This window comes from Natator depressus, chromosome 11 (assembly GCF_965152275.1).
Source record: "Natator depressus isolate rNatDep1 chromosome 11, rNatDep2.hap1, whole genome shotgun sequence".
Taxonomy (NCBI): Eukaryota; Metazoa; Chordata; order Testudines; family Cheloniidae; genus Natator; species Natator depressus.
This window is the reverse complement of record NC_134244.1, coordinates 33,795,618-33,822,047: the sequence shown is the minus strand read 5'-3', so window position 1 is coordinate 33,822,047 and position 26,430 is coordinate 33,795,618. Positions and strand designations below refer to the sequence as shown.

The window sequence follows — 26,430 nt, the reverse complement described above, 5'->3', positions numbered from 1 at the left end:
AGAAATGCCATCCTTAAATGTAGGATTCATAAAGGTTTATGTGCTTGGCAACATTCAGGGCACACCCGGAGTGTTGTGTAGGAGTAGTGCACACACTGCTCCATCCAAGGGCATCAACCTTGGAATCTCGCCAAGATGACATGTATCGTGGGAAGCCTCTCAGGACTGGGCTCAAGGCCCGAGAGCAAGGAATGCGGTAGATAGAAATTCGTAAATAAGAATGTTAAACAAAGCCAGTGTATTCCTTTTATCTGTTGGAGAATGTAATGCACGGGGGGAGAGAGAGAATAAAGGGGAAGGTGGAAAGCTGACAGGCAGAAGTCGGTTAGCAGAGACCAGCCTGCTTGCTTGCTAAAAGCTGTGTTCTGTCTTGTCATTGAACCGCCACAACTGGCACCCAAACGTGGGGCCCTCAGCACTCACCTCGCCCGGCAAGGGTTTCAGACGCGTCACTCATCCGCCTCATGGATCCCGGTGAGTATTTTTCGTTGTGGTAAGTATGGGAAGCTCCCTCTCTGCTTTGCAAGTGCAACACCGCAATGAGCTACAGTATTTGCTGCGTAAGGCTCAGCATGACTGCCCCACTCGAGAACTCACTCTCCTGCTACAGGAGGTGAGTGCCCAGTGCCCGTGGTACCCTGAAGCTGGAACCCTTAAGCTAGCGGACTGGGAGCGGTTGGGCCAGACATTGCACAAAGAGCCTCGGGCACCCGTGCAGGCTTTACATGCCTGGCACCTCTGTCGCGATGCGATACTGCGTGTCACCTCGGACAGACCCTCTCACGCGAGGCTGCTGATTTCGCCACCCCCGTCTGCTCCTGCAGTTATCCCTCTCCCTGCTTCGCCCCCAATGCCTTTATTACCACCGCCTCCCTTGCCTTCCCCACCGGAGCCGGTGTGTGATCGCCCTCCGCCCGTGGGGCCCCATGCTCTGGGGCCCCCCGGGGAGTCGCCTGCATCTGCTCAGAGGCTTTCGCTGGTGCAGCAAATAGTTCATGCAGTGAAGACTCGCTCAGATCTTACAGCAGAGGAGCTGGCTGAACTGGTCTCGGTTTGTCCGGTGACCTGGCAGAATGATGACCAGGGTAGCCTGGTTGGAACCTGGGTCAGTTTGCCTTACTCGGTGATTAGAGAGGTAAAGAAAGCTATTCGCAAGTTCGGCCTGACTAGCACCTTTGTGCGTGGTCTCATTGAAGGGATAGGTACTGGATACTCCCTAATCCCTGAAGATTGGAAGGCGCTGTTGCGCATGATGTTAACACCTAGTCAGTATGTTATTTGCCTTAGTGAGTATTGGCAGATGGCGGAACGCCAAGCCCAGGTATATAGAGAGCAAGGTATCATTTATGAGCACTTGGCAGGGGAGGGCCAGTTTGCTACTGTTCAGCTGCAGTCTCAACTCCCTCAGGCCGTCTTCCCCATTATTTCCACCTGCGCCCAGCATGCTTTCCAGAAGGTCCTGGATTCGGGCAGGCCTACCAAAAGCTTTGCCAGTATCCTTCAGGGTGCATCAGAGTCCTTTATGGATTTTACCAACAGATTGCAGGAGGCTATCCTCCGACAGGTGGATAACCCTGCGGCAGCTCAGGAGATCCTGTTAAAAATGACGGTTGAAAATGCAAACGAGGATTGCCGCCGTGCTCTCCAGGCGGCACAAGCCTCTGGAATTTTAGAGCTGTCGGACATGCTGCGGGCGTGCCAAAACATCGGAACCCAAGCACATAAAGCTGGAGTTCTGGCTGCCGCCCTGCGGAAAAGCGGGAAGGAGGGGAAGCGTTGTTACCGCTGTGGTAAGGAGGGTCACTTTCAGTGGGAGTGCCGCTCATCGACGGCGCCCGCCCGCCCCTCAAAGAAGTGCCCCAAGTGTCGGAAGGGCTATCACTGGGCTAATCAGTGTCGTAGCAGGTCGGGAAACCGCACGACGGGTCCCCCCCGAACCCAGGGCTAAACGGGGGTGTTTCCCACTCAGACAACTGTTCCTCTGCCTTACAATCCATAGATTCCATGAGGGCGGCGACTGCCGGAAGTGCAGGGCTTGATTTGATTATGCAGGAGGATGCTGATTTTCAGTTGCCGGGGGAGGTCTGCGCCATACCTACGCAGGTGACCTCTCCCTGCCGGATTTGTGGGTCTGGTTCTCCCTCGCTCACACGCTGGGAAACAGGGTTTTTTTGTCATCCCAGGAGTCATTGACGCTGATTACACCGGCGTTATTAAGGTTCAGGTATGGACCCATCTTCCGCAGTCGCTCCCACGTGGACGGTCAATTGCACAATTGATTTTAGTCCCCTATCAAGTGCCAGCCGCAGAGGATCGAGCCCGGGGCAGAGGCGGCTTTGGATCGACGCTGTCTCAGTCACCGTCTCACAATACGTCCTCTCCACTTGTTGCTCTAACAATGTCGGTCCGCCCCTCGAAACCTCAGTTAACACTTCTCTTAAATAACGTTCCTTTTACAGGGCTGGTGGACACTGGAGCTGACGTTACGGTGATTCGTGATCCGGAGTGGCCGGTCGGTTGGCCAACAGTTCCTTCTAAAGAGTTGTGGGGGATCGGGGGTAGCAAACCCGGGCGCCAAAATTTGTCTTGGTTCACGGTCTCTAAACCAGGAGGCCGTGCCCTTGCTACAATCCGCCCTTTTGTACTCCCTGTCCACCTCAATATTTGGGGCCGTGATTTACTTACAAAGCTGGACACCACCCTCGATATTAATATATAATGGCCCAAAATCCTCCCCCACCCACCTTGCCATCCGCATTACCATTGGTATGGCAATCCTTAGAGCCCGTATGAATTGACTAGTGGCCCCTCCCTCTAGAAAAGCTGAAAGCGCTTCATTCACTTGTACAACAATATTTGCATGCATAGCGCTTGGAGAGCTTTACTAGTCCTTGGATTTAGCTGCTGTTATTTTGGCCTTTCAACTTTTTGCTGATTGTTTAATTTGATCGTGGACACGCATTATGTTTATCAGGTAATTGATCATTTACCCCTTGCCCTCATTACCCCTCAGGTCGATGCGGACCTCCTTCGCCTGTTTCTGTCCTTACAGTATCTCATCACCACTCGTAATTTCCCTTATTTTGTTGCTCATATTTGCAGTCATACCCCTCTGCCTGGGCTACTCATTGAAGGCAATGCGCGCGCCGATCGCGCGTTACGTGGTCAGGTAAATTCTCTTTTTTTTGACCCCATTGAAAGCCATTCCTTTTTTCATCAGTCTGCCTCTGTCTTGGCCCGACAGTTTTCTATTCCTGCTGATCATGCACGTTCTATTGTTCGTTCCTGCCCCCACTGTGCCGCTGCTGCCCCTACCTTTTTTTATGCCGTTAACCCCAGAGGTACCGCAGCGAATCAGCTGTGGCAAATGGATGTCACTCACGTGCCACAATTCCACCCCTATTCGTTTTTACATGTTTTCATTGATACCTATTTGGGATTCCTTTGGGCGACCCCACAGCGTGGGGAAGCCACTCCCAAAGTTATTCACCATTTGCTAGCCTGTTTTGCTGTTATGGGTCACCCGAGCCAGAAAAAAACGGATAATGCCCCAGCCTATTGCTCCACAGCACTTTTCACCTTTTGTGCCCAATGGGACGTCCGTCTCAGACACGGGATCCCTTATAATTCCACAGGCCAAGCTATTGTTGAACGTGCAAATCGCATGCTAAAAATCTTGCTCGACAAACAATTAAAACAAGGGGAGCTGCGTCTCCGAATCTTAGGAGACATTCAGCAACAACTGCATATCCTTTTGTTTACTTTAAATAATTTAACGCTGAACGCAGATCAGCAGACCCCCGCGGATCGGCATTTTCACAAATGGAAAGACCGCGTGTCTATTACCGTCAGCTGCCTGATCCGCAATGGTTGGGCCCAGTGCCTTTAATCACTTGGGGTTGGGGATATGCTGCTGTGTTTCTTCCTGCAGGACTGTTGTTCTGTGGGAATTGAGGGAATTGTGGGAAATGAGTTCTGTGGGTTCCAGCCCGGTGTGTGCGACTGGCACTGAAACAGCATGGCGTGGCACCAGGGGCTGTCGAACCCCATACCGGAGTTTCAGCTGACCTTGGAGGAGAACGCGGTGCCTCCCGGGTCGACAACGGCAAGATGGAGACGGAGGAGACGTAGCATCCCAAGCTAGGCCGTGACAAGCCAGCCCGTGACATGGGGAGCAGTAAAAGCATTGGTTGCTGCGGCTCAACGAAGACTGGCAGCAAACCAACAGCCAGAGACTCCTGAGACTTTGTTTGTGGCGATTCTCGCCCAAATTATTGCTAATTCTGTACTGATTGTATGCCTTTTGTGCCTGCTATTTCCTGGAGGGGTTGACTCGGAGCGCTTCCTCCGTTATGGGCCCGAATGACATATAACCTATGGGAAAGATTGGCTTCAATAGCAAATGTTACCCACTTTTGTTTATTTGATTTTGTAGCAGCTGAAGAATTGTTAGGTACATGCCTTATTTTAGTATGTCATCACCCTGAGGAAACTGGGAATGAGATGATGCTCGCTGCTTACTCGAACCTCTCTTCCCAGTACTCTAACATGGCTAATTGGGGCCCGGCCAATTACACTTTACCTTCTTAAGCTTATTTTTTGCTGCTGCTGTGTACAATGTATTCCCTCTTTGTTAAGGCTTTGTCGAGACCCGCCCTGGCAGGCTCCATGAGTTATGACCGTGTCTGTCCGGGAGTTAATTGGCTTGCAAATGCAAACTGATGGCTACCATGAGATGGCCGAGCACAAATAAACAAAAAAGGAGGGGATGTAGGATTCATAAAGGTTTATGCGCTTGGCAACATTCAGGGCACACCCGGAGTGTTGTGTAGGAGTAGTGCACACACTGCTCCATCCAAGGGCATCAACCTTGGAAACTCGCCAAGATGACATGTATCGTGGGAAGCCTCTCAGGACTGGGCTCAAGGCCCGAGAGCAAGGAATGCGGTAGATAGAAATTCGTAAATAAGAATGTTAAACAAAGCCAGTGCATTCCTTTTATCTGTTGGAGAATGTAATGCGCGGGGGGAGAGAGAGAATAAAGGGGAAGGTGGAAAGCTGACAGGCAGAAGTCGGTTAGCAGAGACCAGCCTGCTTGCTTGCTAAAAGCTGTGTTCTGTCTTGTCACTGAACCGCCACACTTAAAGGTTGACTGTGTTAGACAATCAGATAAGTCAAGTTATAACATTTCTGTCCTACTGAGCAGAGGTATGTAAAACACTTGATTCAAACCTCAAATGCATTCAAAATCAACCTTGGTTTGTTTTCAACTTGTATGTGAAAATGAACATTGCTTTGCATAAAGTTATTGCGTATAAACGAACTTTTTGTCAAAGCTGGACTTTTTTCCTCCCTCTTTTTGGAAACCCAGGAGCACTGTGGGTATATTCAGACTACAGCTGGAGGCATAAATCCCAACTGGCGCAGATGTATACATACTAGATATGACTGACATAGTGTTATAAGAATAGCAGTGTAGCCAAAGTGGTATGGGTTAGCTGCCTGAATATATATCTAGGGTCTAAGACAGGACTGTACTTGGCTGGCTACCCCAGGCTGCTGCCCACACCACCACAGCAACACTGCTATGTTTAGTGTGCTATCTCAAGCAAAAGAAAATATCTACCGTGGTGGAAATTACAACTCTAGCTGCTGTGTAGACATACTCTCTGAGGCTGTGGTTCACCAGTGCACTTAAAGTTCATACTGTTACTGAGAAAAGTCACATGGGGTAAATCACATATTTTCCAATATGGCAATAAGTCCAACTTCCTGTTCTGATGAAGCAGTAAAGCCCACATAAATAACATGAATGTGTTGAACCAGAACCTTACCTGTAAACTCATGCAGATGGCTTATGACATAAAAAAAAGGAACTAAACCATTTTCAAACAAACTTGGAAGGGTTTGCTACAGAGACTAAAAAAAGAAACTCTAAGGCGCACACTATTCAGAATTTGCTATGGGAAATATAAAAAAAAAAGAGAGAAAAAAATTATTTGGAAGCAGACAGTTTCTTTCTGAAGATGAATTTTAGTTCTAAAATAACAAGTGTTTGGGTTTCTGAAATGTAAGTCACATACCAAACATGAAAATGCCATTTTAATTCATTTATTTTGTTTACCATGGGAGACATCTTCATATAAGGTAAATCAAAGAAAAAACTCCCTTCACTATCTCACTAGTCTTACATCTAAGACATGTCTAGCTAAACACAGAGATGTGTTAACAAAGATTAGTTATATGCACACACGCACTCAAAGAAGGAGTTTAAATCTAAATCCTAACTGAGACACCTTTTTTACCTTCTGACACATTTTGGAGGAATGTATGCACTGATACATACAGAATCAGGGAGTTTTTCCCCGGATCCAAGGAAACTGACATATGGGAGGACAAGAAAGCATAGCAACAGGTGATGTTATACCAGACCCCAGCAAAACTAATATGCAGCAAGACAAGAGGGCAGCCAGGAGAGCCATCTGACTCCCAGATGCCAGTGCTGAAAAAACACATTCCAAAGCTTGGCAGCAATTTCCTGCATCTGTCAAGTTAACCACATGCAATGCTATGGATTGACATGAAGAGTCAGGCTGACAAAAAGGGCAAAAAAAGAACATATCAAATGTCACAATCATCGAAGAAGAGGCAGTACAAAGTGAAGGACGCCAATACATTTGCTAAAGTGATCTGGGATTGGATTGCTGTTTATTATAAGTATGTCAAAAGAGGCCTAAATTTGCTGCATATACAAGTACAGAAGCCTGCTGTTGGATTTTACCCAGCAGCTTTTCAGAGAGGTGATGCCCCTTTCTCCCATCTCCATCTGTAGACATCCAGAAGGAAGTTGTTCTATGTTGTTTTAAGATCCCATTTTGCCTCTAAAGTTCAGTTTTTACACTTCTCCCTCCTCCAAGAAGGAAGGGAAGGGAAGAGAAGAAAGCACTTATGGGGAAATTCAAAAGATCTAGAGAGGCAGAGAGGGAACAGAGTGATAAGAAAATCCCATGTCCTCTTTATAGAGTCTCAAAATTAAGCCCACCAGCAGATGATATCTGGATTTCAAGAGATATTAGACATGACTGATTAGATTAAGTAAAGCACTTTGGCAAGCATGTGTTTAAGTTCTTTGAAGTCAACGGGTCTTAAGCAGATGCTTAAAGTTAAATGACACCTGCTTAAGTGCTTCGCTGATTTGTGGCATATGCTCTCAGAACACTTTTAAAGACGTGTGTAAAACGAGAATTGCTGACAAATAATACAAATTACATACACAAAATTAACATACTTGCTCAATTTTTTTTAATTTATTGAAAAATACTGCTAAATAATGCACAGTTAATTTAACTTATTGAGCAGTGTTGAAAGTACATTACATAAAGCAAAGCAGGAAGGTAAAGTAAAACATATGACCTTTTGACTGAATACCTTTAGTTTGTGTTCTTTTCTGTTGATAATAACAGCTGTAATCTGCTGATCCATAAAGATAAGGATAGTACAAAGCAGAGCTGGAATTATGGCAGCTAAAATGGTCCACCAAGGATTAGGCCCCAGAGGAGAGACAAACCAGCCACGATCATCTCTGGTGGGCTACAAAAACATAAGGTCATGTATGGCCAGTTGAGAATTCTAGTGATTATTAAATGCTTTGACTTTGCAGCTACACAGACGAGCACTACTTAGGAAATTATGTTTCATTTAGAGATGCTTCTATGAAAAATTAATATCTCTCTGTATAATATCACAGAATATATTAAACATCATACTGTAAAATAGGACCAGAAAGAGAAGGTAAACACAGCATTTCTTTAAGTCTTTAACAGTTATATGTTAACTGGGATATCACAGACTTTATTGCATTCAGTACAATGATAATGATCCAAGGTCTCAGGGGGATGCCCCAAACCATATAATAATCTAGGATTTGGATGATCTGAGGAACATGTGACTGCAAACTTCACAGTCTGCTGGCTGGTTCCCCCAATATAAAGGAGCACAGGGAGCCTGATAAGAGACAAGGGCAGGAGTGAGAAGGAAAATAGGGTGGAGTGAATTGGCTAAAGCTCTTTAATTAGACCAACCTCCCTACAGCACTTCAGCGAAATAATTCACCTTTGCTCCTAAGGATCAAATAGTCAAACTTCACTTTTGTGAAACAGAACATTCCCCAGACAACAGGGAATTTCAGATCAATGAGGTTTGGATAATAAAAGTTGCACTAAAAAGAGTTTATTATTATTTATATGTATTATGGTAGAGCCAAGGGCCGCAAGCTGGATCAAGGCCCTATTGTTTTAGGAACTAGAGACACAAACACACACACAGTACAGCTTATTAATGAATTACCTTGAATGCGTTTGGAACCTGAAGCTTTGGAGATGGAATCCCAAGGGCGTAGTCAATTAAAACCATGGACATAATAGTGAGAAAGACAGCAAAGTCACTGACTATAGATCGCACCTAGAAATATTGAGCCAAATGTCATTTCCAGCAGGGAAATACCAAAAATATTCATGTGGGATTTGAGAAAGCAAATACAAGAGCTGCAACTTAATTCCTTTTATAGTTTAAGACAGTGGCTCTCAACCTTTCCAGGCTACTGTAGCCCTTCCAGGAGTCTGATTTGTCTTGCATACCCCCAAGTTTCACCTCACTTAAAAACCACTTGCTAACAAAAATCAGACATAAAAATACAGAAGTGTCACAGCACACTCTTACTGAAAAATTGCTTACTTTCTCATTTTCACCATATAATTATAAAATAAATCAATTGGAATATAACTATTGTACTTACATTTCAGTGTATAGTATATAGAGCAGTATAAACAAGTCATTGTCTGTATGAAATTTTAGTTTATACTGAGTTCACTAATGCTTTTTTTGTAGCCTGTTGTAAAACTAGGCAAATATCTAGATGAGTTGATGTACCACCTGGAAGACATCTGCGTATCCCCAGGGGTATACGTACCCCTGGTTGAGAACCACTGGCTTAAGGGAACATTTGCCTTACGGGAAAGATTGTTCTCACCCCTGTGCTATTTCAATTTCACAACATGGAGAAAGGGCACAAAGAGCACAAGGACCCATTCTTGTTCATCCACGTTGTGGTCAGGCACACTGGCAGTCCTTACACTCCCATGAGTATGCATGAGGACAGTGCCACCGCTGGAGTGGGGGATGGTAACAGCTCCATCCTTCCTCCTCACCAACCAGAGGAGCTGGTTTAAAGGGCAGCATGCACTGAACTCTTGCAAGGAGTATTGCAGCAGCATCAGGAGACAATGCAACTCTCCCTAGGAATCTAGATTGGTGGGAGATGACTAGCTTTGGTACAGAGTATAACATGCACAGGGTGGGAAATATATAAGGAATATGAACAGGATTGCAGAAGGACACATCACTTGTAAACAGAGCACCATGCTAAAGGAAGAACAATATGCAGTGGGAGTAATATTGTCTTTAGAACATCAAGCTTTTTTTTATCATTATTCCTTTTTCTGAAGAGAGTTGAGTTTTTAACCTTTAGCACCAAACCCCTTCTTAGTCACTCTTCAGTGTTAAAGGCTGATTTAAGCTGTTTCTCTTTGTTACATTTTGCTGTGAAGTACTTTCTGTTTTAAACATCAAGATGGAAACAGAGAAAAAATAACAAAAAACAGATAATTAAACAATTTCTCTACAAAACTCCAACAACTTACAGTACTTCACCAGCAAGAAATTATATAGTGCAGCAAGAAACTGGGTCTGCAACAGTGGAGATTTATACTTCCACAAGATTCACATAAACTTTTGCATTAAAAAGGTATATTCCAGGTACCTTTGTTGGAAAATATCGGCTAGTCTTGAACTGCTTCAGTGTGGATGATAGTGTTACTGTAGAAAAGAACAGGATGACTGACCAGAAGAGAACATCTGGGACATAAGGGCCATGATGTCCACAGGCTCGTCCAACGTACTCCCCATGAAACGTCCCACATTCCTAACAGGAAGAATAAAGCAGGATTGTTTTGAAAAATGCCCTTGTAAATGCTGTTATATATATATTTTTCCTGTGATTAGTCACTCCCTTAAATAAATGACAGATTAGATCATATAATATATTGTCAATAGTAAACTAATTTTTAAGATCTTTAACCTTCTTTCATTTAAAACCCCAAATCTTTATATCTAGATTGTATGGACAAACTGTACTTTTCAGCTGTAATGCTATGAAGAAAAATGGAAAGCTAGAAAATGAGAATTGTGCATCTCAGAATGAATAACATCTCATACACTCAGACATTGTGCCATATAGCACTAAAGAAACTTAGCAATGATTGACAGTTTTTCCTAGAAATATTTAATGACATAATCACTATGTGATATCAATTAAGGATGGGCAAATTGGTTTGGATAAATAAATCTTCACCCATGCTTTGAAACAAACCTGTATTTGTTTTTAAACAGCTTAGTTATGTTTTTTTCAATGTTTATTTTTCACATGGCTGCTGAGAGAGGAAACAAAATACTATGATAAATGCTACTCTTGTTGCATTTCCAAGCTTTAGTTGTTTGTTTTAACTTTATAATTTGAAGGAAAACTATTCAGACCTACATATTATCCCAGAATGGAACAAATAAATGTATTTACCAGAAGGGGCAGCACACTCCACAAAATTTTATTTGCTTAGGAAAAGCTGAGATTGTTTCTAAAAAAGATCTGATAAAATTCAGGGAATACATCAAACAAAACATTAATATTTATTTCAGGCAACAGCTTCACTTCAAAGTCTTATGTGTCACAATTTGTCAAAATTTTATTCAATTTATTTTAAAAAGATAGCATACAGGTCTGCTGCAACCTAAATCTCAGATGTAAACCTTAAGTTTCAGATACACCTCTAGTAGAAATCTAAACAAATGATTGACAGACAGCCATAAAGACAGATGTGTTCAGCTTCCTAAACAATGAGCACAGAAATGTGGAACATCTATGAAGATGTGAACTATAGAACATGGAATCCCACTGCTCACTCACTAAGTAAAGAAATATAAGAAACAGAGTAACCAGAATTGAGCGGTCCACTCTCCAATACCCTGACTATGGGAGAAGACTTATACGGTGAATAAGTAACTGACCATATTGTCAAAATAACAAACTGGGGCACTTCTGTGACAACATTTATTAGAGTCATAGAATACTCAGGTACTCTACATTTTGGCACTCTTCTTTGACTTGCTCGATTTATGTCAGAAAAGCTCCCCCTGGAGCAGATCAAAGAAGGGCAAAGCTCTGCCCCATCCCCATGGACTCTGTCCCACACTTTCCTCCTCTTTATGGTTCTGCTCACCACAGAAAGAAGGAGAAGTGAGGTTATAACAACTACCAGGTACCTTATTACTTCCCATTATATGCTGCCAGAGCAGAATTTTTTCATTAATTACACTGAGTCGCTGACTCATCAAATTCATATTGCAGTACCATGGCTGGACAATTGATGACAAGCTTTGGTTTTGAAGAATGATTGGCATGAAATACACCCTAGTATGGGATGAGAGTGAAACAAGGGAGTGCAAAACATATATATCAGTATAGCAATACATCTGGGACAAATAGTCAGTAGGTATCAAAAACCAGAAAACTTTGATGAAATGAAAAAACAGGACATTTCAGGCATCCCAAAAGAAGTTCTCAGGACTTAGGGACACCAGATAAAAAGTACAACAGCCCTGGTTAAACCAAGGCATACGGTCTCTTTATGATGGCCTATGCACAAAGGGTGAATTTCATCCTGTAAGAATAGAAATCAATTTACTAACTGACTATACTAATGCCTGTATGAAGACTCTAAGCAGGCCCAGTGCAAACTAGCGATTTGCAGAAATCTGAGCAGACTCAGCCAAGTGTTTGTGCAGTTAATAAAATGTAATTTCTTTGCTCTTCTGATAAACTTGACTCCTGTGTCCTTGCTAAGCATTACACTTATGAGGCCGACCACCAGGAACACTAACAAGAGTTAATATGTGGTAATACAGTGCTGTCTGTGTGTGACCAGAACAAATCACTGTAGCTATCACTGGCATATTTTGGCACCAGGGAGGGGTTGCGAATGACAGCAAGAAATTTCAAATCATGAATAAATATATAATTGTCAGGAAATCAGGATATTTATTTGACAAGCATGGGGGATATTGGAAAATCTGTTCAATCTGTTCAATCATACTGGTCTCAATTTAAACTAGATTATTGTATCTTTGAGGGGAAGCTGAGTTATATATTCCTGAATCCTTCATTGTGTTCAGTTTTTCAGCTGCTTAATATAACACATTAGGGCTTAGTAACATTTATTGTTAAAACAGAATTAGTTATTTCATATCTAAGCTACAAATATACTCTGAGAAACACTGTGATAGCGACACCTTCTCTTGTTATTCTGAGAGCTCAGGCTATTAGGTCTTTGCTGAAAACTTTAGAATATTCCCCCTAAAACACTGGGATCCCTGAGAACTGTGGTTCTTAACATTTTCCATACTGTGACCCCATGTTACAACACAAAAAAGTTTCAGGGACAACCCCTACACACTCTCCCATCAATCCATAAAGAAAGAGAAGTGGTTATGACCCTCTTTAGATCTTTGTGTCACTCCCTTGGATTGGGGGGCAACTCCCAGGCTGAAAATCTATACTGTAGAAAGAATACAGTATCAACTGAATTAACATTTATAGACTTTAGTGGACTAAACCAAGGCAAATCTGAGTTTTGCTTTTGAAAGGTTTCTAATTTTCTGAAAAGAAATTCATGAAAATGAAAGACTACATGTCTATGATGACGACTCTGCCTATTGAAGAAACCAAACAAGCCTGGTCTTGTGAGTCTCATGAGCCTGCCCCAGTTTTCTCTCTTTCTAGACTGAATTGTCATTGGCTTTGTAATGAAATGACCGTTTACAAAGAAGAAAATATTGCAAGAAAAAAAAAAAGAGCCTTCAAAAAGAGTGTTCAAATATGCCATTTACAATCAAGCTTCAAAAGCAGCTGAGGGAAAGGAAAATAGTAAGTGTAAGGTTCCCTGGCTCCAATCCTATCCAGAAAAATATATAGTTCAGGAACAAATATTTTGTGTGTGAAACAAGCCTTTCAAGAATAATACATTTTGCACTAGGTGCTGTAGAATGGTGGCTTGATTTCTTTTATGTCAAGGAAATGTTTATACAACTCCAATAGTAACGCAGTACATAGCTGACATTAAAGGAATGGGTAAAATAGACAGTTAGCAACTAACTAGGATGTTAACAAATGCTCTCTTTCCCCCGTCAGTGTAGCCTGAACAGCTGGAAGTTTTTTTTAGTGGAAATAGAAGCTTATAGATTCTTTTTAGACAAGGCAGCTTTGGTTTTGCCATCTGGTAGAATTTAGGTCAAATCCATTGTTGTCATTTGATGTGTTTAGACTTAATCTCAGTCATACTTCTCTGTTAGTATGTAAACACACTTTTTAAAGCAGTGCACAATGATGCACATTGTTGCTTTAATATGTACTGTGGCAAACGGCCGACACTACTGTGGTGGGTCCCACTCTTTCCCTTGATGTGATGGGTCAGGGCGCTGTCCCTTGCCCCTATTCTTGGGTGTTGACAGCTCCGTTATTGCCCTGGTGTGGGAGAGAAAAGGAGCAGGGAAGGGATCCTGGTCCGCCCCCTACTCTGGGTCCCAGCCCCTTCATCTTCATGGGCTTCTTATCCTCTTTCCCCTTGGGCAGGGTTTCTCTCGGTCCTCTGTGCCTGGGGAGTCCCCCTGCTCTGCTTGGGCAGCGTTTTGCTTACCCTGGTACTCTGATCCTCTGGTCAATAACAGTATCCTTGCAAACTACGGTCAGCTCTCCTTCCCTCCTCCTCGGGGAGGAGAGGCCGGCCCGGCCCAGCCCTGCCGGTAGCCCCCACTACGCGAGAGCAGCCCCTCTCCCTGCCAGAGGGGGAGAGGCAGCGGGGTCGTGGTGAGGCTCAGGCGAGACCCCACCTCCAAGGCACAGCAGCGCCTCCCCAGGCGACCTCTCCAGCCAGCTCCCTCCCAGGGCCTTAATTGGCTCCAGGTGCTCTAATTATCCTGTAGTAACCTCTCCTCAGTCCACAGAGAATAAGACCTTAATCATCCTGGAGCTTATATACCTATTTATCATTCTCCTGCTGCCCTCTGGCCCTGCTGTATCACAATACTAATAAAGATTATATAATAATCGAGCAAAAAGTTTCAAAAATATTAATGATACAAAATCTACATTAACCTTTGTTCAGCAAAGTACTGTATGTGCCTTATTTAAACAATACAATCATAACTGGAGCAATGTAATTTATTAATATGACTATAGCAGAAAAGATAACATTCATGTTCATGGATTTATTAGGTTTCAGTACTTCACTTACTGACACTGTTAGGTTTCCCCAAGTTATATCCGACGCAGAGATATTGTGGTCATTCCAATATTGCAAGGTCTTATTGCTAGGATTATCTGGCTCCACACAACTACATCTGAAAAGATAAAGAAGTATTTTTTTGTATTTACTTACAAAATCCAAACTCTTTATTATGCTTATGGCATTAGTATATTAAAATGGTGCTCTACTTTTTAATATGATTTTAGTTCAGTTTAATTCAGTGAATTCTGAATATAGATCAATAGTTATCAGTACTGCAGGAGCATACTTCACAGTGAAGTACATGTGCATATATAGTACATAACATTGTGGTGACACATGTAACTGATTATACATAATAACACAATTTTCTTTTTATTCTATTAATGTACTCCAGATTTCATTAAGAGCACTGACTTGGTATTGAGTATGTGCCAGTGCTATTAAGCCCATATCTCTGAAGTTTCCTGCATGGAGATGATCTATTATTCATGGCTCTGGGCTCTAGAGCAGGGGTGGGCAAACTACAGCACGGGGGGGGGGGGGCACATCTGGCCCTTCAGACGTTGCAATCTGGCCCTCGAGCTCCCGCTGGGGAGTGGGGTCCAGGGCTTGCCCCGCTCTGGCGCTCCAGCTGGGGAGCAGTGTCAAGGGCTTGCCCCACTCCGTGCAGCTCCCCGAAGCAGCCACATGTCCCCTCTCCGGCTCCTACGTGTAGAGGCAGCCAGGGGGCTCTGCACACTGCCGCTGTCCTAAGTGCCGCCCCTGAAGCTCCCATTGGCCAGGAACCATGGTCAGTGGGAGCTGCAAGGGCCGTGCCTGCAGATGGGGCAGCGCACAGAGCCGCCTGGCCATGCCTCCGTGTAGGAGCTGGAGAGGGGTCATGCCGCTGCTTCCAGGAGCTGCTTGAGGTAAGCACCGCCCGAAGCCTGCACCCTGACCACCCGTGTGCCCCAACCCCCTGCCCCAGCCCTGATCCCTCTCCAGCCCTCCGAACCCCTTAGTCCCAGCCTGGAGCACCCTCGTGCATCCCCCATTCCTCAGTCCCAGCCCCACCCCAGAGCCCTCACCCCCTCCCGCACCCCAACCCCAATTTCATGAGCATTCATGACCAGCCATACAATTTCCATACCCAGATGTGGCCCTCGGGCCCAAAAGTTTGCCCACCCCGGCTCTAGAGTCATGCATTCCTCATAATCTAACTGTGCTGTGTTTCCCCTGTCAGGATTTTGCATTAGCCCCAGGACATGCAGCACTGCATCTGCCATTTTCCCCCTCCTCCACACCTGCTCTTAAAGTTTCATTTTCATTTTAAAGTTTGTATTTGAACACAGGAAATGTGGCAGAGGCAGCGTGGGAGGACAATGCTCCAAACAGGCAATTTAAAATCAAAATTAAGTCTTAAGCATCTGAAGCAGCTGTGGGAGGCTTGCTCCTCAGCAGAGTTTAAAGAGTATGTACGGTGTTTTGCAGATTCTGAAAGGAAAAAAATCTTGCCTTGCAGCATTCTTCAGTCAAGCACACTTAAAACCTACAGTACAAAACTAGCAATAACAGCTGCAAAAAATGCTGTACCGCGCTTAGTGTTAAACATTTCCTGGACAGCTGTGGCCTGGTAGACTAAGCGAAGGGTGGGAGTCTCTAGATCTGTATTCAAATCCTGACTCCATCACTGAACCACAGTATGCACTTAGACAAGTCATTAACCTTCTCTTTGCCTGTTTCCCTATCCATAAAATAGGGATAGGAATTCTTACCCAGGTTTATAAAGTACTTTATGTTTTGCAGATGAAAACTGCAGCTCTCTGTACTGCAAAACACAAAGTAGTACTATTACATGTCCACGGAAGTACTATACATGTGAACCCACACCTGTATTTAACGTATATAGACATATTTTCTTTGTAGACCTTCTTGGTTTTACTTTAAATGAAATCATATTATTAAAAATGAAAGAAATAATGAAAAAAATAACAACCCATGAACCAGGAACATAAAATAAAGCAACACCATACAAAGAAACTTAGAAATGGATGCCCCAATCCAGTCACCTGAATTTTTCAACAAGCTTCAATGAGCTTTGGATCACGCCCTGAGTGCAGAGTGAATGTGTTCAAAACTTAGTTCAAAATATTACTGAATGAAATAAATAGATTAATACTGGATAAAAGTAGCATAATAAAGTTGATGTGTGACAATGTATCAGCTACATTATTGCAAGTGTTTGTGTAATAATGCACATGTGGCTATTTCCAGTTACTATTTCCTGTGAACACAATGGGCCAGAGGCTTCCTGCCTCCTGAAGTCCAGTGCTGATCACAGACTGGATAGACAGTGCGATATGGCCCATTGGCTTTGTGATTACAGTAGCCAGGGTGACATAGGGTGCCTCTTTCTCAATAGAAGGGAAGACTGTGCATGTCACCAATACTAAACTGTATATCTGAATGAGTTATAAATTATAAAGTTACATTTAAAAGTTAGATACACTATGCAAAACGTTTCTAACGCTTTACAATCAGAAGTGTGATAACTGGTGAGAGGACTTAATAAATATTCTGAATAATTTACCTTTTGGAATTTCATAATTCTAACAATAAAAATCAAACACCTGAAAATATTGGGTGTATTTTGTGGTTGGGTCAGTCACATTGTATACCACTATATAAATAGATCCCTTCTCACCAGGCTTATCACTGAGTCCTTCCCAGGGAGACATGAACTATCATTTACTAAATTCCATAGACATTTGTTAGTGGTTGACCATTTCTCTTCGGGATATTTGTGTAAGCACAGTCCACACAGACCAAGTCTTGAGCCTGCACCATTAAAATCAATGTGAGTCTTGCCATTGATTTAAGTGGGAGCAGAATTAGATCCTTGGTGAGTGGATCAAACTCTTTTGTTTTCTACCAGATACACGGAATTAAAGCCAAAGTAGATGTTCACTCTGTAAAAGACACCAGTTTGTTGTGATTATCACTGAACAAGTGCTGCTACAGGGAATACAGAAATTATAGTTTAAGGGAATGCCTCAGAAAATTCTGGCTTAATATTGAAGTGGCCCTAGGTGGTAAAAGACGAGATTTTCACTATGCCTCTTCAAATAATCTTATGTCTCTGGAGAAAATATATGCTCTTGGGAGCAATGCAACCAGCAGATGGATGTTTGTAGTGACACAGGAGAGCCTTTTCCAAACTATAATTCAGCAGGAATTTATCAGTCAAATTTATTAGTCAACAGGAATATTGTGTTCAGGGACATTTTACTAACAGTGTGAGGTTTTATATTTTAAAATCTTAAGTTAAAATAAGAAAAGGGGAATACAGCAGCAATAACATGAAATGAAAGTCCCTTTCATTACTACTTTTTTTCCTGTAATAGTGAGCTAAGCTCTCAGGACTAAAGTAAAATACATTGCAGTGTGCACCAGCAGTGTTTTTTTTTTATCTTCCTCAGAATATTGTCTGTGGTGTGATAAAATGGTGCACACAAAGCTGGAATAAGTAATAACTCACTGTCTCTATTGCAGGTTCAAAGATTCCTAGTAGAATGCTATAAAGTTAAAGGTTTATGGTTGGCACCTACTCAGCCTCTAAGACACACTGTCTGACCTGTTGAAGAGTTCATGCCTTGTTCAAATCAAACAGCAATGTGCTATGGACACTTCTACAAATATGTTTTTAAAGTAATGTAGTATAGTTTTAAACACCACATTTGCCAAATAATATTCTTTACTACCCTTTGTGGAAAGAGTAATAAGTCAGCACCTTAGCAATCATTTTGGTTATGCTAATAGATACATAATGATTTGCTAGGAAGAAATTGCTGTTTTCACAGATAAAAATACAAAAGGGAAGGACTGCCAGTATTAAAGGTAGTGAACCCTTAGGTGTCATTATGGACAAAAATAAGATGGCGAAACTATAGCATCTCTGTTGGCAGAACCAATCTAGTGACAAAATGCTACTTTTTGCATCCATGGCCTTTGGTTAATGTTTTACCTAAATGCAAAGGGTTCTCACATTTCTTTTTTATTGGACAAACTTCAGATATTACCTTGCATCACCCACCTTGTCTCTCTAATGACATGGCTACGGCTATACTACATATATGACAAGACACGTTTAAAATATCAGAGTAAGGAAATGGCAAGGGATCTGGTTTCTTGGAATTGTGGAAGGAAGGATAAATGCTGAGCTACCAAGAAGTCAGTCAGGAAAGCAGAAATCTACAAATACAAAAAGAATTCCTCATTTTGTTATCATTTCCTAACATTCAAAAAAATAAACCTTTGTTAACTGAGACTCTGGCTTTTCTAGAATGGAGTCCATGTACTGTCAGCCGCTCCATGGTCTGCAGCCATGGCCAATAAAGGGTTAATGTTCATAAAAGAAGCTCTACTATGTGGGAGGCATTTTCACACTGACACTTCATCTAAAAGCTTTCATGAAGAAATGGTTCTGAGATGAGAGCTCAACCCCCTTCCAAGATGAGAAACATCTCTCTGTGAAAACAGATTTGATCTAATGGGAGTTTAGAAGTATGGTACTTACTACATGTTCTGTATGGAAGATGTTCACTGTAAGTTACATTCTGATTATTAGAATGTACTGTATCCATGGTTTAAGAGAAAAATCAATATACATAGCAAAACTAGCCAAAGTCTTTGTAAAGTCTTCATAATCCTTAGAAATGTATGTGGCTTAGACTGCATAACACCTGAAAACTGGGTGATTGAGGGGTAAGAGTGGGCCATGCGGGAGCCTCTCTAGGGTTTCCAGAGTAGAGGAGGTGATAGTGAGGAGGGTGTCAGCAATTGGAAAGTGAGAAGGGCAGATGCCATACAGGCAAAAGAGAGACAGAAGAAGCAGCATGGGGGGAAGGGGAGGGTAACACCTGGGAGATTAGTTGGACGGTAGGTAGGATAGAGTTCTGGCTGATGGGAGGCATAGGTGGAGGGAAAGGGGAAACAGTTGTTGTGTCGAAGCTGGAGGAACTGGATGATGAGGTTAGTATAATTTTTGGAAAAAGAGGGAAATCACTGGAGGATTAGGCAACTAGGAGGGGTTTAGTCACTCTGTAGTAGGAAGGATCAGAAGGCGTTGCAAGGGACAGCAAATGAACATTTAAATTAAAAATAATTTAAAATAATTCATTAATTTAATTCAAACTCAGTTTTATATCCGTGGTGCTAATGAGGAACGCTCTAAGCCAGGGGCCAAATTCTGTTCTGACTTACATTCGCTGCAGTTCTACTGATTTCAATTGCCACGGGACTTTGCAAGATAAAAATTAGGAGAATTTCCCTCTAAGTAAACTGTGCCTTTAATGTACAGACCGTGAAACGTTTAACGCTGGCACGTGTGCAGCACTGTATGTGGCAAAACTTGTCTTCATGATACGCTGCACAGGCACTGATTGCTATACTCCTTATAAGACATGCCAGATTGACATGAACTTGGCTTCTTAAGTAAATCAAAGAGTGGGATTTTCTACTCCTAATTCTTAAGTACATGTCAATACCAAGACAGATTGTAATATGCATACTACTATGCCAAGAAATCACTTTGAAATTATTCAATGTAATCTGTTAATAATTGAGTAACTTCTGGTGAAGAATTATTTGGTTAAGAAACAGCATGAACTCATCATTTTGGAAAAAAACCCCAACCAATAAAGAAAGACAAAGTGTCTACAGTTATGTCTACAAAGCACAAAAGCCTGGGCTCTGACTCAGGCCCTCCTTCCATTCACACACAAATCAGTCTGACTCAGGCCCATGGATCCTATTGGGGGATGGGTCAGACCCTGAGTCCTGCTGTGATGTGGGTCAAAGCCTTGGCACTTTACAGTGTGGATGCAACTCAAATCCAGGTCACCAGCCTTTGGTCTGGAGAGTCCGCTAACATTATCCCTGTGCTTCTCTGCCTGTCCATCCCATAATTTCTCACACTCGCTTCCCAGGAAACAGAAGCAACCTTGTGGTTCAAATACAGCTGCTCAGCATTTTACCCTTCATTTCCATGCTCAGCTGGAAACAGTCAACCCTCACACATATTAATATGGCCAGCACAAAGAAGACCTGCACCAGGCGTGCTGCTAGGTGGCCTGAGGAACACAGCTGGATTCTGGTTAACCTTGGGCATGAGTTGAGCAAGACATTCAACTTTAGCAAGAACACAAAAAACAGTTATGTCTACAAAGCTATATCTGAGTGGCTGTTACCATTGGGGATTGACTGGAGAGCAGAACAATACACAGAGCAGATTGAGCGTCTGAAGACAGAGTACCGCTAAATCAAAGATTCTAACAGCACCTCTGGGAATTCCCCATTTTCCTGCCCTTTTTACGAGGAATTTGACTGGGAACTATAGGGAGCACTGAGCCCACAGTGTTGCATCACAATCGGCTGAGCAGGGTTGGCACCCTTATAACTCCCCAGTCACAAGCACAGCTGGAGGAGAGCCTGCTGTTGGATGAGGGGCAAGAGGTGACCCTGGTGCTGTGGCGGGTAATTGAAGAGGTTATACTGCCACTCTGCAGCACGTCCTATAGCCATACTCAGAGGAGCTGTATGGGGATGGCCCTGGGGAGCAGCCGACTGCAGAAGTGGTATCAGAGCAAGTGCCGGAGGCAGAGCCTAGTAAGTTTCTGCTGTTTGTTTGTTTGTTGTTATTAATATATGAATGGACGGGATTTTTGGTTAGTGGCCCTATTAAGTTCTTAAAACAAGCAGGGGTTTTGGTGTGCTTCTGTTCGGGGCAGAACCCACGCCATTCCCCTAGCGCCCCCGCCCCCCTTCCTCCAGACATCCCATGCAATTCAAAAAAAAAAAAAGAAAAAACAGTAAACAAGCAGTTATGAGATTTTTACTGGTCACTCATGGATTGTTATAAGTATGGGTTGGGGCTCCACAATTAACAGTTTCATGTACTCCTCCCATGTAATATAGAGCATCTTATAAATCAGCCATGCCCACACTGTCCTGGACCACCTGTAAACTGAGTCCCAGAAAAACAGGCTGTTAGAATCCAAACAAAACCAAGTGTGTATTTAGTCCATTGCTGGATTTAATATATGAATTCAAATTACAGCAGAGGGTGGCTGTGTTAGGGGTCCCCACGGCAGACAGGTCTGTGCGTGGATTCAGGGTGCTCATTAGGAGAATGTACTACATGTCCATGCTAACTCAGCCTCTTGCTCATTTTACTAAGAACTGTCCCCCATCATTGGCTGGTGATGAAAGTGAACGCTCATGAAGTAGGACTCTGGATGATCTGCTATGTTCCAGAGCAGGGCATACTTATTAGTGCCACCTCTGTAATTCAATAGCCCCCTCCACAGCAACACACACTGGTCATTCTTTAGATGCCTAAATGTCTTCTTAGAACAGATGGATGGCTGTCCTCCGCTGGCCTGGAAGAGAAGTTCACGCTTCCAGATGGGGACCTACAGAATATCAATGTTCTCCAGTTCTTGCCCTGCCTGAAAGGTTTGAAAAACCATAGCCAGTGTTTAGACAACTCATAAGCTCCCTTACTCTTCCCCACTCTGGAAAATAATCAAGGAGATATAGAAATCATTTCAATTCAATTTTTACATGCATCTTGCCAGGATATGTGATGCCTTTCAGTGCTGCTCCAAAGAATGTTGGAAGTGGTGGGTACTTTTTGTGTGAATAAAATAAAGCCCATTGATAAAAAGTGTCATCTTTTGGCCTTTAATTAAAGCAGCATCTTTGATTCCCAGGCACCAGAAGCCTGGGGAAGCAGACCCACCCTACTGCAGGCAAGGAGAAAGTCCAAGATGAGCGGATGGAAGAGATTCTACTAGATAAAACAAATCAGCAGACAGAGTCCCAGAAGGACCAAATGGAGTATCAGAAGGCAAAGGATGCAAGGTGGGTGGAAAAAGAGACAGAGGCTGCACGGTGCAAGAAGAGAGTGGTGGACAGACTGCAGGTTGAGGGATGAAGACAGAGCACAGCAGGAGGAGCTGTTTGAGCAGTTACTTGTACTCATGGCTACCAGCCTGCAGGCTCCACTGCCACCTTCACCTCCTGCAGACCTTGAGTCCTCTCCATGCTATTGTATCCTGCAGGTGAGGCAGCCTTTGGACAATTCAGAGACTGGCTGGACCATGTCACAGGCAATGAACAAGAGCACCCAGAACAGACAAATGTACCCTCTGCATTCATCCACTCCAGTCCACGTGCAGCCTGCATATGCAAAATGCACCAGAAAGGCCAAAAACAGGAGGACAGAGGATACCCAGGAATAGCTGAACATGTCATTTGGGAACATGCACCTTTCACTGTTTTGGCACTGAGTTTGTTTACTGTGTTGTAAGTTTTGATGGCAGCTGGTCTGTTTTTCTAGTTCTAACTTTGGTATATAAATGCCTGCATAAAATTAAGTATTGAATTTGCACAAAAGGTTACAATAGCAAGTTTTACTGTATGTAACATTAAAAGTGGCATTAAATTTAAAAAAATGTCACCACATGCCCATTTGCAATAAATTTCATAATAAAAATTTACAATAAATGTCATCACAGTAATCCACAAACTGAGAGTTGAAGCACATGGCCGGTATTGATAAAATGCATAACACATTTCCATACATTTTATGAAAGTGTTTCCAAAATTCATAATACAGAATGCCAACACATTTAAAACAAATACCCACACCTATAGACACCCTCAAATTCCATTTCATTCCCTTTCATACATGGGACCATGCAAACCCATTATATGGGTGCTCAAAGCATTCCTGATGGCACATGTGGATCCAGCAACAGTCAAGACAGGTACGCTGTCTGGATATATGTGCCTGTTCAGAAACCCAGTGGTGTCTTGAGTCCACTACTGGCAAAAAGGTTCTTCCTTGTCCTTGCAGACATTGAGCAGAACACAGCAGAACACAATAATGCAGACTGCATTCATGACACTGGAATCCAATGGTTCTGAAGGCAGAGCCAATGGGATTTCAAATTCATATTCCACCACCATCTTACAGCTACTGAGTGTGTAGTTGAACCTTGTTTTGCCGGGTCTTCTGAAATCAGGGTATGGTTTCATAAGCCATGGCAACAGGGTTTAAGCGGGATACCCTAGAATAACAGTAGGGACAGTGACTCCATTTATAACAGTGTCCTAGCATCTCCATGAAGGCGAACTCCCACTCTCTGGAACACCCTAGCACCATGTATTCCACGTTAGTATCCATGTATCGGTCCTTGTGGTTGACCAGGGCCTGCATCATGATGGAGTAATACCCTTTGCGGTTTATGTACTGATGTGCTCCTTGCAGAGGGCAAACTATACACACATGAGTCTCATAGACAGCTCCAGTGCAGTCTGGGAAATGCATTCTCTCAAAGCCAGCAATTATTTGAGAAATATTTGGAATCACACCCACCTTTGGGTACATCACAGTCCTGATTGCTTCACAAACCTCTGCCAAAACACCACCCACAGTTGATTTGCCAACTCCAAACTGGTTAGCCACAGACCTGTAGCAGTGTGGGGTAGTCAGCTTCCAGGCAGCTACAGCGACCCACTTCTAGACCCTTATGTGATTGTTGTGGCACTGGAGGGCCGAGGCAAGCTAATCACAAACCTCCAGGAATGTTTGCTTCTTCATGCAAAAATTCTGGGCCCAATTGTCAACCCATGTCCGCTTTATGAAGTGATCCCACCAATCTATGCTTGCAGCCCTACTCTGGAAATGATGGTCTACACAGGGGGAAGCTGCAGCTAAGGCAACAGGCACAAGCAGCATCAGCTGGATTGCAGCTGGCAAGGCATTATCTGCCTCTGAGAGGTAATTTCAGCAGGTCAAAAACTGCCACCAAAATGTCCATCAGTGTCCCACAGATGTGCCACCTGATTCCCAAAATAGATCTGACAGCAGGAGGTGGAGAAGTTCTTCCACTGCATTGGGATCCATGTTGATGGTTCCGGCTGCTGGGAGCATTCAGCACAAAATAGCTTGGCTGGATGTGCTGGTGAACTATAACCAGTCACTTCTAGTGGGACGGACACACAAGTTCCCTGACAAACCACTATGAATGAAGTCATAAAGCAGCTATACTGGCGAGGGAACTAGGATCCCTAGGATATGATGGTATAAACCATAGTAGCTGAAATTGTGACTCAAGTCTGTGTGGTGCGGTATGGACACACCAGGATGGTTGTGAGGCCTGGGTTTCCAATGCAGTGTGGACACTCAAGCATAGGCTTGGAGACATCAAGTCTGCAGCTGCGGATCACACAGGCTTACTATGCTGTGTAGATATATCATAAGGTCCCAAGAACACAGAAATATCAACCAAAGAAGTGATTTATGTCCCATATTTGAAGAAAAGATAAGCAGCATCTTAAGATACTTAAAATACTGGATCATTGTTTTTAAAGCAGTACTCCTTTCACCTAAGATGCCTATTTTGTTCTGCTCTTCAGCTCCTGTTAGCATTTTTAACTCACACAATTGGGGGAGAAGTAGGACAAGCACGACATTTTTGTCAAAGAAACCTATCCTGACATTCAGTGTCCACATTTAAAACCTTGTTTTCCCATATACCAGTGCTCCAGATAAGAGTCACGAGAAGAAACATTTGATAAATGCAAGGAAAACAGGAGAAAGCAGCAGGAGGAGGAGTGGGGAGAAATGAGAAGGGATTGCCATGCCAACTTACAAACACCAAGGACAATAAAAGTACGAAAAGGTCACAGTAATAAGAAACAGGCCAAAAAGTATGTGCACACCACATAAACAGATTACATGTTTATGTGACCTACAGAGTTGCCATTTTAATTTCTTCAAGGCAATACTCCTGAAAAAAATATTCACACTGCAGCACAGTAGCACACTGAAGAACACTTTAAAGATAGAATTTACATTTGTCCTTCGAGTGAACTGTTGTGACTATTAATATTTTTCATTATTTCTGAATCCCTGCTCTAAAGATGTTACAACCTAAGGCCCCAGTCCTGCATCCACATATGTCCCCACTGAAGTCACTGGGGTGGCTGTGAGTGCGTTGATCCTCCTGCATGTAGCTCATTGCAGATCAGGACCAAGATCCAGGCATGATGCAAAAAAGTGAGGACAGTAAACAAAAAGTGTGGGAAGAGAAACAGGACAAGAGGTACATTAATTAGACCATGTGGTTACTCAGTAAAAGATTATTCAGTTCTTTGAGGCCGTTGTCTTTTGTTAAATTTTAATTCACTTCTTGAAGGTAAACTGGCAGAAGTGAAATTTTAGGAATGATTTTAGAATGACTTACAATTTTGTTACATCCAAATACTTATGTCTACCTGTTAGAAACTGATTGTCCTAATTACTCCTATTACTGACCTCTGCAGTTTATTACAGGAGAGGCTGGTAGCAACTCCTATATTTAGGTTGTCTAACACTTTCCATTAGAAAGGATTCTTGCAAAGTTTTCTTTGAGATTCTGCCAAATCTCCACTGTCTGCAGCAGAACTTTGATACTTGGAATCCCTTCTGGCTACAGGAATGTATTTTCTTTGTCCTGGGAAATTCCACCCAGATTTGGCTGACATAAAGTGTTCAAATCATCATTTCCTTTCTCTCACTTGTGTTCCTCAGAAAAATGTTGGCAGCTTGCCAAAAATCAGTGACCATTCTGAGGTCAAGTTCATGCCACCATCAAAGAAACAGCAACAGAAACATGCACACAGTCCACTAGAAACATGTGGCAGGGCCCTGAAGCAGTTGTGAGAGGGAGGGAAGGAGACAAAAAAAAACTGAGCCAGGCTCCCCCACCCCCAAACCAGAAGCTTCCAGACTCAGCACATGGACACAGTGCCCACCCTTCTCATAGACTCAGACTTTAAAGCCAGAAGGGACCATCATGATCATCTAGTCTGACCTCCTGCATGTTCCAGGCTACAGAACCTCACCCACCCACTCCTGTAATAGACCCATAACCTCTGGCTGAGTTACTGAAGTCCTCAAATCATGATTTAAAGGCTTCAAGTTACAGAGAATCTATCATTTGCACTA

The 26,430-nt window shown here is 43.1% G+C and overlaps 1 protein-coding gene and 1 long non-coding RNA gene across 8 annotated transcripts in view; one reads left to right on the top strand and one right to left on the bottom strand.

Annotated features, from left to right (window-relative positions):
* SLC4A10 (solute carrier family 4 member 10) overlaps positions 1-26,430 on the bottom strand; it is a 302,756-nt gene that overhangs the window by 16,895 nt on the left and 259,431 nt on the right. For 6 of the 7 annotated variants that reach the window (XM_074967434.1, XM_074967433.1, XM_074967431.1 and 3 more), the window contains 4 exons: positions 14,400-14,505; positions 9,818-9,979; positions 8,347-8,460; positions 7,429-7,590 (listed from right to left, as the gene is read on the bottom strand). In XM_074967434.1, coding sequence (XP_074823535.1) covers positions 7,429-7,590; positions 8,347-8,460; positions 9,818-9,979; positions 14,400-14,505 — 544 coding nt within the window. The remainder of the gene's footprint in view (positions 1-7,428; positions 7,591-8,346; positions 8,461-9,817; positions 9,980-14,399; positions 14,506-26,430) is intronic. The other variant, XM_074967438.1, reaches the window with a different exon arrangement.
* Positions 455-4,155, top strand: LOC141995918 (uncharacterized). The gene is made up of 4 exons (XR_012641437.1): positions 455-474; positions 2,460-2,512; positions 3,103-3,169; positions 3,989-4,155. It is a non-coding gene; the product is annotated as an uncharacterized LOC141995918 (long non-coding RNA).